Genomic DNA, 13,927 nt, shown 5'->3' on the forward strand with positions numbered 1-13,927 from the left:
GTCACCTCCTTCCCGGCATGCACCGCGCCACCACGCGGCATCCCGTTATCAGGATTCCCACGCAGTTTCTCGGCAACTGCAACATGATTGGCTCCTGCGTCGAGGGGAGGGCAGGCTACGCAAATGGGACGACATGACCATCCCAAACATGCATCCATCCATCCATCCATCCATCCATCCATTTTCGGAGCCGCTTCTCCCCACTCGGGAGCCCGTCCCAGCCGTCATCGGGCAGGAGGCGGGGTCCACCCTGAACCGGTCGCCGGCCAATCGCAGGGCACATACAAACCAACAACCATTCGCACTCACATTCACACCTACGGGCAATTTAGAGTTGTCAATTAACCCACTGTAGTATATTTTCATAGTAACACAATCAGAGTTCCTTTGGGAAGGACAAATGTTTGGAGAGCTGTGTTCCCACCAACTGTCTTTTCTTTGTACTTCTCCATCAAAGAACATCCTTTAACCAGTTATATGTTGATCGGGGGGTCTTGCATCCCCCTGACAGAAACCTGTCGGGGGTTTACAACCGGTCCTGGTCTTCAAAGAGGACTGTTTGGCATTATCGTAACAAAGGACCCCCGGGGGAAAGATCGACCAGACTGAGAGACGACGGCAGACGAGTAGCGGTATTTCACACACCCAAAGAGACAGCAGCGGGCAGCTACGATTCCAAATATGGTCATGAGGAGCAGCATCCTTCCGGATGCAACGAGGGAGGGGGCTAATTCCACGGACCGACGCAAAGTGGAAAAGTGTTCTGTGGTCCGACGAGTCCGCATTTCAAATTGTTTTGGGAAATTGTGGACGCCGTGTCCTCCGGGCCTAACAGGAAAAGAACCATCCAGAGTGTTTTTTTTGTATCCTGTTTTTATTTCTGTTTAACACAACGTCCCAACTTCATTGGAATTGGGTTGTGGTTCTTCTGGTACTTTGGCTTTTTATTTGGATGCTTATAAATCTTGTTGTTGTGTTTTTCCTGCCGATGTGTGAGGTGTTCATGAAGGTGGACATCAAAGGAAACCGTGTGGTTCTTCTACATGGGCGTGCCAAGTTAGAACACACACACACGTGCACACACGCGTCTCCTAAAAAGCTCATCTTTCTTCCTCAGATGTAAAATCAGACCTTCGACATTCTTGGGACGACTTTTTGTAAGTTCAAAGTTACTGAGAACGATTATCTCATAAATAGCACATATACACAAATATGACTTCAACAACCTCATTAGTCTGTGTTTGTGTGTGCACGTGTGTGTTTATGTGTGTGCGTGCATGCGTGTGTTTGCAGAAGAACCTTGCCAGCAAGTTGTTGGAAGAACTCATTGAATCCAAACTAAAACGTGAGAAACATTCATTCATTCATTCAGTCAGTCAGTCAGTCAGTCCCAATTACATTGGGACACAATCAAAATCCTGTGTGTGTGTGTGTGTGTGTGTGTGTAGGATGGGTGGACAAAATGGTGATTCCTGGAGTCGTCACCGTTGAAGCCACCATCGTCTATCATGAGGTGAGTAACACACACACCTACACACGCATGCACAATTCAGGACTAGTGAGGTCAGTGTGTGTTTGTGCGTGCACGCGCTTGTGTGTGTGTGTGTGTGTGTGTGTGTGCAGGGCAACCTGGTGGTCGGAGGAAACCTGAGACTGGTTTCTGAGGTGATCCAGGAGATTCTGGGGCAGTACCAGACAAGGAGAAGAAGAAGAAACTTGTAGTTCATCTCCTTTGTGTTGTGGTTGACTTTGTTCGGCCGCACGGTGACGGTAACGCGTCTCAGCTTCGAGGTCACGTGATGACGAGATGCGCGCGTGAGGCCGGCGAGGTCGCTTCGGAGTTTATCGGGCTCTTCTCATTCGCGGGGTACAAGATGACGATGACGAAGGAAGAGTCGGCCCATACAGGCGATTGTACAAAGAAAACTTTATTAACAGCCAGCAAGTCTCAGATCAGAGGGTTGCGCTCACGTGCTAAGCGTGTTTTCGCCGCGGCCAGACGTCTGCTCTGCAAGCCTACGATGAGGCCGACTTCCTCCTCCAAAAACTGAAAGGAGGTTCTTTGTCCTTGGAAGTCTTTTGTTGACCTCCCCTTTGTCAGCAATATCACTTTTGCCAACAAGCCTCACATCGAGTAGATACGGCACCTTCTTTGAGTTGTCATGGCAACGGCGATCTGGGAAAGTCGCGCGCTCTCTTCGTCGGTCATCTTGGCGAGGGAGCTAACAGCTGTCTTTAACGGAGCTGAATCTACTTTACGAGCTTAAGCCGAAATTCCGCGATCCGAAAGGCTGCCGAGACGTTCCGAAGGGTCGTGGCGTCCCCTCTCGGTTCCTGTGGTTTTTTGTTAAAAGGCCCGAGCCTTTAAACGACACACAGCGTTGTCAGCTGGAAGCTGCTAGCGTTGTTAGCGGGGCTAGCTACATTAGCGGGTTAGCATCGACCGTGTGGCTAACTAACTAGCTAGCTATGTTTTGATCAGCCGCGAGCGCTCACAGAAGGCGAATCTTCCAGAATCAAAGCAGTGAGGATCATCGTCATGTATCTTCATCTTCAACACTCAGGTTGGTGTCAGGCTGTTAGGTCAAAGGTCACGTCAACAAAGCAAACCACAGACGAAGAAGAGGAAGAAGAACGCTGCCGATGGCTCACCACATACGTGTGTCCCGGGACAAACGACACTCTGCTCGGCCTCTCCAGGGAACGCTTTCTCATGATACCTGGCACGCACACACGCGCACTTGTCATGTGACTGCTCACATTGACATTGGACCCGTCACATGACTCGTCATGTTGTCATTTGACATGAAACAGAGAGATGGTACCACTTTTCCCTTTACCTCGAGACAGTGTGCAATGACCTTTTGACCTCTAGACCAGGGGCATGCAGAGAGTGTGGGAGGGTCAGGTGCTCAAAGTAAAAAGGGGGCACATGGAAAACATCGTGGAAACAAAATGCTCATTTGTGGCCACGGAAAACACATTTGTGGCTCCCGAGTGGACAAATCGAGAGATCCTTCTTTGGAAGCGCTGAGGTCGAGGTCGAGGTCGAGGGCGAGGGCGGCTCGAGACGACGGAAAGGGCGACGGTCGGAAGATTACATTTTCTTTTAGGCCGGGAATAGACTACAAAGACATTCTGACAAAAAATGTGGATTTTGTGCACACATTACACCTATTTTGGCCATAAAAAAAACTGTAAAATAAAAAAACAAACCCTTGTTGTTCATTTTCATGCCTGGTACCACTCAAGCTACATTACCTGAGGAATACAACGAACATGACAAAATATAGCTGATTCCATATTACTTCATCTGAATTATTGTATATTGTGTGTATGATTTTAATTGATCATCAAGGAAACCATGGGGCATGGCTATAAACTCTTTTTAGCTCTTTCCCTCATTATATTTGCCCAAAGAAATATATCTGAAATTAAAAATGAACAAGAAACTAAAAGAAATTGTGGTCTATATTTTTTCTATTTATGTGCAAAGCAGTGATCAGAAATTCAAAGCACAAATTAAGGATTTTTTTGTTTGTTTGTTTTATTCATTAAAATACAGTCGCTATAGCAACCACGTTTTGGTCTTGATGACCCGTAATTGTTTATCGGAAAGGGCTGGAGCACGTCGCCCGACGCCTCCCAGTCGGTGGGCTTTCACCCACATAACCGACCGACTCACTCCACAATCCAGGGATTTAACCGCTTTTTTGGGGCAGAGTTAAATAACATTTTAGTGTTGAAAGGCCACATACAGCTTTCACACAAAATCTAAATTATTATTATTATTATTATTATTATCAACCACAACCCTGGTGAGGATAAACGGTACAGGAGATGAATGAATGAATGAATGAATGAATGATCTATTTACTTACAAAAGGACACTTTGGGCATCAAGCGTGCCAGAGCACCCATTGCCCCCCGCCCCCTGCACGTCACTGCTCTCGACAGTCATCACGTGACCTTCGGTCGATAATCCCTGCCCCCTACTTACCTGCCAAAGTTTGATGTATGACTTTTGAATGAATGAATTTTTTGAATGATGTTTAATTTTCCAAAAAAGAAAAATATGACTCGCCGTGTTGTCATGTGACTTGTGTGTGCATTGTGGTGCAGTTTTCATTCTGACCTGTGGGGGGCAGCACATCAGGCCTATGGAGGCGACGTTGGTTCAACATGGCGGCGGGGGCGACAGCGCCGAGGGGCGGGCCTTTACCCATCCTTTGGCACAGCTCGTCCATCTCTCGCTTCTGATTGGCCTGCAGGCGGCGCACCTCCAGCAGGTGTCTGGGACGGGGCGGGGGTTAAAAGAGCACCGTTTCCACGGCAACCTTACGTCCGTCTCACCTTTCCCGAATCTCCTTCAGCTCGTCCCACGTGTCGTCGTCGTCGTCCGATTCGTCGGACGTGACGTAAGAGCGGCTCCGCGACTGGCCGCCGGACGTCCCCTCCCACGCGCCGGTGGTCACCTTGCGCCCGCCCCTCCTCCTCCGCTCATCCGGCCGTCCACCCGCGTCGCCAGAGCAACTGCTCTCTGATTGGCTCTCTTCCTCTGAGACGCTCTCGGAGCTCTCCGATTGGCTCATCTGAGACGGGGGCGGGGAGCGCGCCGTCTGGGGTTCAGAGTTTGTCACTTGGAAACGACCCACGCTTCGGGTGGGCGGAGTCATTGCTGAAACATCGTAGATGACTAGCCAATAAACTCATGAGCTCTTTAACATGAATGAGCGCATCACAAAGTGTTAAAAGTCAGCGTGTGCGTGTTGTTACCGTCACATTTGGCCGCCGGTCCGGTTGAAGGTGTGACGGCGGACTGCGCCTGCGTCAGAAATTGATCACGCGTGACTCACAGGCGCCATGTCAGCATTAGCATTAGCATTAGCATCAGAGTGAGCACATTACTTGCGTGTGTTGAAGAGGAGGGGCTAGCAGGATCGGGGGTGGGGCAGAACCTGTGCATGTGACAAAAGCAACCAGACTTTTTGACCAGAATGAGATGTAACAGGATGTGATGTCACCAGATGTGAGGTCACACTCACCATGAGGGGGCAGGGTTGAGGGGTAACTTAGCTGAAAAAGAAGGACATAAGCAGGAAGAATAATCAATTCACCAGGGAGGCGGCACGGCGGACGACTGGTTAGCACATCCGCCTCACAGTTCTGAGGACCCGGGTTCAAATCCGGCCTGGCCTGTGTGGAGTTTGCATGTTGTCCCCGTGCCTGCTTGGCTTTTCTCCGGGTACTCCGCTTTCCTCCCACATCCCAAAGACATGCATGAATTGGAGACTCTAAATTGCCCGTAGGTGTGAATGTGAGCGCGAATGGTTGTTTGTTTGTATGTGCCCTGCGATTGACTCGCGACCAGTTCAGGGCGTAGTCCGCCTTTCGCCCAAAGTCAGCCGGGATAGGATCCGGCCCCCCGCGGCCCCCCCGCGACCCTGAATAGGATGAGCGGTATTGAGAACGGCTGGATGCATGAATCAGCGACTCACCTCTGTGGGGCTGAAGCTGACCGACGCCCCCTGTTGCTCCCGATGGGCGGCGCCTGTCCCAGTGGATGGACGCCGGATGGGCGGCGTGAAGGGCGGAGGGCCAGGGGGGTGGTAGGTGTGGGCGGGGAGCAAGGAGCTGGCCATGCTCATGGCTAGCGACATCATGTTGGCCAGAGAGAAGAGAGGTTGGTCGGGGGGTGGCCACTGAGGAGCCCCGCCCACGGGGGAGGAGAGCGGAGGGGCGCTGGGGGGCGGCCACTGAGGAGGGGGGGCGGTGGCCGAGGTGTAGGGAGCGTACGCCAGAGGCTGAGAGGGATACCGGGCAGATGGTGGGGCCCCTGTGTGGGGGGCCGGGGGGGCTGAGGAGAGACAGACAGACAGACAGACGTTTAGATCGTTCCAGAGCAGGCCTGGGTGGACTCTCATGACCCCTGGACCCCTGATTACCTGAATTGTAGGAAGACTGCGACAGCGGCGGTGCGGCGAGGGGCGTGGCCTCAGCCTTGACATCCTTGGAGGGGGACTGCTCAGCCTCCGCCAAATCTGCCAGCAAGGCTTGTCGATCAAGGCCGACGTCTCGATCGAGTGTGAGCTGTCAATCAAAGTCTTACCATCGAACGGGGGGCCGGACGGCGTACTGGACGAGCGCTCGGCCGCCGTCTCGGTCTATCGTGTGACGCAGTGATGTCATCGGGTGGGACTTCCTGTTGTGTGTGTGTGTGTGTACGTGTTGAAGCGCACCTGCTTCTGTTGCATCATCATAGACTCCGCCCTGCCGATGATGTCATACATGCGCAGGACGAATGCTGTTCGCTCGCTCGCCAGGATGAAGTCTCTGTGCAACTGTCTCACAGACGCACGCGCACACACACGCATGCGAGGTACATGTTGTGGCGAGCGGCCAAGTACAAATACTTTTCAGGTACACCGTCTTTCTGTACATTACATGAGCATTACTTTTTTTTAACAGATATGGATACATTCTCATCCATACTTTCAAACGTCACAGGTGATGACACCAACCGACGAAAGCTACTTTTTTTGGACACCCCCTCCTTAAATCTGGAGGGGGGGGACGTTTGCCACCTGCAGTGCGTGGTGATTGGCCGCTGCCGCTCACCATCACGGAGGCGATGTCTTCGGGGTTGTCACCGTCTAGGTCAAACTTGAAGGTCACCATCTTGCTGTCATGAGTGCTCAGCTGACATTCCACCACGCGGTCGGCCATGTTGGACACCTGGACGCATGTCAAGACAAACACGCAAACACGCAAACATGCAACGGGGTGCCGTTGGGGTTCTCGCTCACCCCTGTGAGCCTCAGCTGTGCCCTCATTTTCCTCCTCAACTTCCTGTCAGGATGCCGCTCGGTCACTTCCTGGTAGCTCTTGTCTGATTGGCCGTCGTTGCCGTCGCTCAAACCCGACGTCACGTCCGATGCGCAGCTACAACGGTCAACCACTTGTGATCCTTGTGTGTGTGTGCGTGTTAGTGAATGGGCGTGTGCGTAGGTGTGTGTACGTGCGTGTTACCTGTCGGCAGGTGAGGAGACCCCGTGTACCGCTTGCGTAGGCTCATGTTGCGACACCGCGAGGCTCTGACAGCAAAAAATTGGACTGACGTTGCACCTACTGTAGCCCCGCCCCCTCCGCAGCCCCGCCCCCTACTCACCCTGGGGTAGCGCAGCACAGGAAAGGGCGGAGACTTTGACAGACGGGCCCGGAGGGGCGAGGCGTAAGCGCTTAGCTGAGAAGTGACAGGAGGGGGCGGGGCTTCCGGAGCAGCTTCCGGAGCGGCTTCCGACAGGCGTTTCGCTGCCGTGACGACCACGAGAACGCATCAACGTCCGCCAACTGTCAATCATGTCAATGTCCAATCAGGAAGTCAAATCTAACCTGCAGTGGCCATCGTTTGGCTTCCGTCATGCACCTGGCCTCCACTGGAGGATGTCACTGTGGCAGGGGGCGGGGCTTGCAGCCAGGAAGCGGCGGTAGCTTCGGAGTTCTGATGGAGGCATTAGCATTCATATTAAAAATACACAGACTCACACACTCACCCGGACATTCTCACACACACTCAACTACACACATACACACACAAACCCGCTGATGACATTTCCCACATTGCCAACAGAGCCTGAACGCACCTCTCGTTGCTGATCGGCTGACTTGAGAGGCGGGGGCGGGCGGCGTTCGCTCTCCTGGGCGGCGTTCTCCTGTTGGCGGGCGGCCTCTTCGGCCAATCGGCGCCGTTTGACCCGCTGCCGCTTGATCGCGGTGACGCCGTCTCGGATGGCCATCGCCACCAGCTTGTAGTCGCCCTCCGACACAAAGCCCAGCACCACCTTCCAGAAGGTGGGCTTCGTGAGTGAGCGAGTTTGTGTGCGTGCGTGTTGTCATGATGATATGACGTGGCCTACCATCTCCTGGGCGACCACCTCGGGGACGTCGTTGTGGAGCTCGTAGAGGAACTCGATGGCGTTGTTGTCTTTGTATTTCCCGTGAAGCCTCTTGGGGCCGTCCATCCTCAGCCACAGCACGAGCGCCGACTTGCTGCCGTCGTCGTCCTCGGCCGGCTCCACGTGAACGCCCAGCTGACCCTGGAAGAAGCGCTGTTCCAGAAGGTCCTGAACTGTGAACCTGCGCGAGGGTCCGGTTGCGTTACAGGGGGCGAGGCCAAGACGCCAGCGCTGCTGCGACTACACTGGCCCTAAGCGGGCGGTACCTCTCGCTGCTGTTGGTGTGGATGCATCCCTCGATGATGTCCTTCAGCTCGGGAACTGTGACCTTGGACAAACTGTCCGGCTTGATTCCCTGTAACGGCGATAGAGCGAGTGAGACGCCAGTGAGACTGGCGTGAGATGCACTTGAGGTGCAAGTGAGACATGAGTGGCACAAGGGCAAGGCAAGACGTGGGACGAGAGTGAGACAGGAGTGACACAGGTGGGAAACGGGCGGGGACGAGCGTGAGACACGAGTGAGACAAACGCCAGACGAGCATGAGACGGGCGTGAGGCGAGAGTGAAATGGGAGTGAGACCAGCATAGGACGAAAGTGAGATGAGAGCCAGACAAGCGTGAGACACAAGTGAGACGGGCGTGAGACGGCGCGAGACGAGCGCGAGACCCGTGAGAGAAGCTTGTCCAGGCGTCACTTACGTTGGTGACCTTGCGGTAAATCTGAGCGGCGTTTTCGCACTCTGAGTACGGGTACTCGGACGTGGCCATTTCCAGGATGCACATCCCGAAGGCGTACACGTCCACCGCCTCGTCGTACTTCTCCTCGTACATCTCGGGAGCCATGAACTCCGGGGTTCCTGAACGCACCGCCGGACACGAGCGGGATGACGTTGTGGTGGCACTGCGATGTCACAGCTGCGTTCGTCTTACCGATGACGCTCTTGGCGAAGGAGGCCTTCTTGAGGGTGGCCAGGCCTAGGTCTCCGATCTTGACGGAGGCCGAGGGTCCCGTGATGAAGACGTTGTCACACTTGAGGTCCCGGTGCAGGATAGGAGGGCTGCGCGAGTGCAGGAAGTGAAGACCTTTGAGGATCTGGAAGCTCCAACACCGAAGCAGTTTCAGCTTCATTGGACGGAATCTGCGAAGGTAACTGAGGGGCGGGAGGAGGGGGGCAGGGTCAGCGGGACGGGAAGCCGGGCGACGGGCGGCGGGGGCGCCGGACTAACGTCTTGAGGGTCCCCGACGTCATGAGCTCCGTCACCAGGACGGTGCACTTGCGACCGTTCGGCGCCGACTTCCACGAGTCGAAGAAACGGACGATGTTCGGGTGCTGGAGCGCCTTCAGCATCTCCGCCTCCTCTCCGAAGCGCTGACGCTGGGCACGGGTCAGCCGCTGGGTCTGATGGGGCAAAACCGTCACCAAACCGCGGACCGCTGGCTCGCCCGACGCCGGGACAGGCAAACGCACATTCACACTTTTGAACGGTTTCTTCATATTTAGCGACTCTAACACGCTAACGGGTTTTTGGAACACACAGGAAGGTTTGAACTTGGTGATTGCGCAAACCACTCGGTCAATGCGCTGCCGGGACAAACAACACTGACGAAAAAAACCAAACAGCGCAAACAATTTGGAAAACATTAAGGTACTCCTTCAGTGTGTGTGTGTGTGTGTGTTTATACAGTGGGAGGACAAATATCGGAATCTATTTCTTTCATTTCTCCATGAGTTGGTCATTCAATGTTTTGTCTGCTTCAACTAACACCACGCAAACAATGATCCATCCATCCATCCATCCATTTTCTGTCGCGCTTCTCCTCACGCGGGTCGCGGGCGTGCCGGAGCCTCTTCCGGCTAACTCCGGGCGAGAGGCGGAGTACACCCTGAACTGGTCGCCAGCCAGTCGCAGGACACATGCAAACAAACAAGCATTCGCACTCACATTCACACGTATGTGCCGCACAAACAATTATGTTTTCATATTATTGTTAATTGAAAATAACATGTAAACATCCGGTTGCTGATAAGCAGAAGAAAATGGATGGATGGATAACTTGTAAACCATCACAGGACAGGTAGGAAAAGGTGAAGCCTTAGATTTCGTAAGTGGTTGACCCTTGACCCCAGTCGTCAGCAATCCACTTAAGCAAACGCTCCCCGTTGCACAACCGGCAGGATGATTTAGGACCGTTACTCTGCACCAAACTGTGGCAGTTCAGCAAGATTCCTGGGATGATTGCTGTGAATAACTCTCTTGAGGTCACGCCACAGCATCTCAACGGGGTTGAGGTCAGGACTTTGACCGGGCCGCTCCAGAACACGTATTTTCGGCTTCTGAAGCCATTCTGTTGTTGATTTGCCTCTGTGTTTTGGATGGTTCTCCTCTTTTGAGCTACGGGAGTTGGACAGATGGCCTCAAGTTCTTCTGCAAAATATCTTGATAAATTGGAGATTTTTTTTTTACTTCATTGATGATAGCAAGCTCTCCAGGCTAAGCACGCCCTCCACCATGCTTCACAGTTGGGATAAGGTTTTGATGCTGGTGTGCGGGGCCATTTTGTCTGCACAAATGGTGTCGTGTGTTCCTCCAAAACGATTCAACGTTGGTTTCACCTGTCCACAGATTATTTTGACAGCAGTGCTGTGGAACATCAAAGTGCTCTTTAGCAAACGTCAAATGTGCAGCAATGTTTATTTTCTCCTTGGTGTTCTCCTGAGAATCCCATTCTTGTTTCATGTTTAACGTCCAGTAGATTTGTCATCAAAGATGTTGGCATGTGCCAGTGATTTCTGGAAGTCTTTAGCGTTCTTCTTGACCTTATTGAGCGTTCCGTGTTGTGCTCTTGCAGTCATCTTTACGGGACGGCCACTCCTTGGAAGAAAAGCGACAGTGCTGAGCTTTTTCCATTTAGGGACAGTTTGTCTAACCGTGGACTGATACAAATCTAGACGTTTAGAGATACTTTTGTGAACTTTTCCAGCTTTATACAAGTTTATATATAAAGTCCTGACCTCAACCCCGTTGAGATGCTGTGCCATGACCTCAAGAGAGTTATTCACAGCAGTCATCCCAGGAATCTTACTGAACTGTTTTGTTTTGTTCAGAGGAAGGGTCCAAAATTCCTCCTGATTGTTGTGCACGTCTGATCTGTAACTACAGGAAACGTTTGCATGAGGTTATTGCTGCCAAAGGGTCAAAGGTCAACCACTTCTTAACTCCAAGGGTTCACTTAATTTTTCCTCCCTGTCCTATGAATGTTTACATGTTGTACTGTAAACATTTAATTGTTTGTGTGTTATTAGTGTTTGTTTATTCTTGTGATTTGTACAAAGATCAGACGACATTTGATGACCAATTTGTGCAGAAATGGAAGAATTTTTCCACCCGCTGTACATGTTTACGTGTGTGCTGTTATCAACATCAGCCAGCTGTCATGTCCAATCAGATGATGCATAAATTACTGAGTCATCACCAAGCGCTTTATCTTACGCACACACTCACATCCCCCCGCCCACACACACACACATCAAAGCCGGCTTGATGAGGTGCGCGTAGGCATCAGTAGCATCGGCCAAGAGAAGCACAGGAGGTAAAGGTCGTGACCTTGACTCCATCATGACTGCTGATTTGTGTGGTCATTCATGTGTGCATGTGTAGACACACACGTGCACACACACACACATGCGCACACATGTGACCTTTGCACACCACCCCTCGTGTGTGTACCTGTGTGAATGTGTGTGCAGGTATATGTGTGTGTGGATCCACCCATGTACGTGTGTATGCGCACGTGCGTGTGTGTGTGCGCGCTACCTGCAGCTCGCACCAGGCCACCTCGACGGTGGTCTCGGTGTCAAGGCCCTTGTAGACGTTCTTGAAGGATCCTCGTCCGATCTCGATGTCGAACTTGAGGAATCGGCCGTCGGGCGAGGACGCCACGGCCTTGGTGGCCACCTCGTCCGCGTCCGACGTCAACAACGCCGCCGGCGCCGCCATCTCCTCGCTCGAGTCCGAGCCCGTCTCTCCATTGGAACGGTCCTCCGGGGGGCTCCCGCGAACGGCCGACTGCGCCGCTCGGTCCTCGGTCGTTTTGCCGTCGACCTCCATGACGTCCTGGCGTCTGCTTTCAAGATTTCACTGCAGCCATCGCCGCTTTCGTGAGAAAATGAACATCAAGAAGAAGAAGAAGAAGAAGAAGAAATGAGGAGCAGTCAACCTGTCAAGAACAAGAAGAAGCAAATGAAGAAGAGCGGATGCAGGAAGTAACCAGAAGAAGAAGAAGTAGAAGCCGTGAGGCCCAGAGCGTGAAATCCTCTCTATCAGCTGCGAACAGATGACACAAGCTCCTCCCAGCTGATACCTGGAATGCTAATGTTTAGTCCTTTTATTGTAAGAGAACTTTTAGTTTTACAACAGTTTCTAATTTTGTTTACATTCAATTATTTTTGTCTTTAAAAGAACATTTTTATGTCCAGAATGTGAAACAAAAATAAATAAAACCAATACAAAGCAACATAAGGCTTTTCAATAATAATTGAAAACGTTTTAAAAGTTCTCATTTCTTAAATTGTATTGAATACAGCAATACTCCAAAAACTCCACTGCCACCCCATCACCTCCAGAATCCATCCATCAACTTTCCGTGCCACTCTGGGCGAGAGGCGGGGTACACCCTGAACCGGTTGCCAGCCAATCGCAGGGCACATACAAACAAACAACCATTCGCACTCACATTCACACCTACGGGCAATCGACTCTTTGATCAACCTACCAAGCATGTTTTTGGAATATGGGAGGAGAAAACCCACGCAGGCACACGGAGAACATGCGAGGTTGGCGCAGGTGAGGCCGGATTTGAGCTGCGTGCCTACGGCCACAGGTGGGGAGAGGAGACAAATATTCGACTCAAGTACTTTAGAATAATGTGACTCAAGTAAAAGTAAAAAGTAGTCATCCAAGTGTTTACTTGCGTAAGAGTAAGAAAGTACTCATTGAAAAAACTACTCAAGTCAAGAGTAATTTGTGACTAACTTCTGATTGTATTTGTATTTTTCTAAATCAGAGCATGAACAGCAAATCAAATAAACAAATAATAAGATACGGGAGTGGACACACACCTGCCACCATTTCAATTTGTCACTGCCCAAAAACCAACAACGCATCCATTGGGCCCTACATGATGAAACATGAAACATGCTTCATTCGCTTAAATGACTTCATGAAGAAGCTGTTGGCTGAACAGACTTACTGACTGTGTGTGCATATGCGACACCATAGGGATAGTGCTAATTTGGCCATATCCACTGCCAAAACAACAACAGAAACAGCTGCAAATGACCGCAAGATGCGTTCTCAAGTTAGAAGCGGGCTGAAATATATCCAAGTTTGGGCAGTCACAATTTAAGAGCTGCATGATAAAGCTGTTGTTTTTTGGAGTCTGTCAAATAAACACAGTCGCAGGGCTATGTGCGCGGTCATGTGACTGCCTTGTGTCGTCTGATTGGTGAATTGGAGTCAAATCACATTAGTGTTCACGTTTGATTGGGGCGGCGGCCGCCCTATGCGGAAGTGGAAGACGGAGTCGAATAATAGACGCGCACACGCAAGAATGAATAAATAAAAGTAGCGAACGGCTTGTCGATCGTTGTAACAGAGTAAAAGCATCGATCCTTCTTCACAGAAATACTCAAGTAAAAGTAAAAAGTACGGTGCATTTCAAGTACTGTGACAAGTACAGTTTATGGAAAATGTTACTTGAGTCAATGTAACAGAGGAAATGTAGCGCGCTACTACTCACCTCTGCCTACGTCAACGCTAAGCTAGGAGGTCAAAGTCGTCAGCGAGAAAACCAAAAGACCAACCTATTTATGGTAGTAGTAGTAGTAGTAGTAGTCGTACAGTAACCCGTCTATTTATTCGCCTCATTTAAGTCCGCTAGCTTAATGCTAATGAAAAGACACAACTTGCAA

At 51.4% G+C, this 13,927-nt stretch overlaps 1 protein-coding gene and 1 long non-coding RNA gene across 7 annotated transcripts; one reads left to right on the plus strand and one right to left on the minus strand.

Moving 5' to 3' along the window:
* The first annotated feature begins 10 nt into the window (after positions 1 to 10).
* Positions 11 to 1,928, plus strand: LOC133466479 (uncharacterized). Its single transcript, XR_009784945.1, has 4 exons — positions 11 to 1,157; positions 1,294 to 1,345; positions 1,449 to 1,513; positions 1,624 to 1,928. It is a non-coding gene; the product is annotated as an uncharacterized LOC133466479 (long non-coding RNA).
* On the minus strand, positions 1,911 to 12,818 carry wnk4b (WNK lysine deficient protein kinase 4b). 6 transcript variants are annotated; one of them, XM_061750212.1, is made up of 23 exons: positions 12,730 to 12,818; positions 11,772 to 12,174; positions 9,183 to 9,355; positions 8,886 to 9,106; positions 8,655 to 8,812; positions 8,222 to 8,310; positions 7,917 to 8,136; positions 7,644 to 7,841; positions 7,393 to 7,501; positions 7,169 to 7,311; positions 7,030 to 7,094; positions 6,807 to 6,942; positions 6,619 to 6,735; positions 6,240 to 6,341; positions 6,110 to 6,164; positions 5,946 to 6,041; positions 5,499 to 5,857; positions 5,046 to 5,076; positions 4,909 to 4,958; positions 4,777 to 4,825; positions 4,354 to 4,678; positions 4,136 to 4,293; positions 1,911 to 2,720 (listed from the first exon to the last, which is right to left on the minus strand). In XM_061750212.1, exons 2-23 carry the CDS (start codon positions 12,063 to 12,065, stop codon positions 2,572 to 2,574), a joined length of 3,297 nt encoding a protein of 1,098 aa, XP_061606196.1. In that variant the 5' UTR covers positions 12,066 to 12,174; positions 12,730 to 12,818; the 3' UTR covers positions 1,911 to 2,571. The 6 variants fall into 6 exon arrangements, with proteins under 6 accessions (XP_061606196.1, XP_061606197.1, XP_061606199.1 ...); XM_061750213.1 differs by lacking the exon at positions 12,730 to 12,818 and adding an exon at positions 12,175 to 12,577 and having other exon boundaries at positions 11,772 to 12,095; XM_061750215.1 differs by lacking the exon at positions 12,730 to 12,818 and having other exon boundaries at positions 1,911 to 2,576; positions 2,653 to 2,720; positions 11,772 to 12,575.
* Between the last annotated feature and the right edge of the window lie 1,109 nt (positions 12,819 to 13,927).

The sequence above is a fragment of the Phyllopteryx taeniolatus genome, chromosome 16 (assembly GCF_024500385.1).
Source record: "Phyllopteryx taeniolatus isolate TA_2022b chromosome 16, UOR_Ptae_1.2, whole genome shotgun sequence".
Lineage (NCBI taxonomy): Eukaryota > Metazoa > Chordata > Actinopteri > Syngnathiformes > Syngnathidae > Phyllopteryx > Phyllopteryx taeniolatus.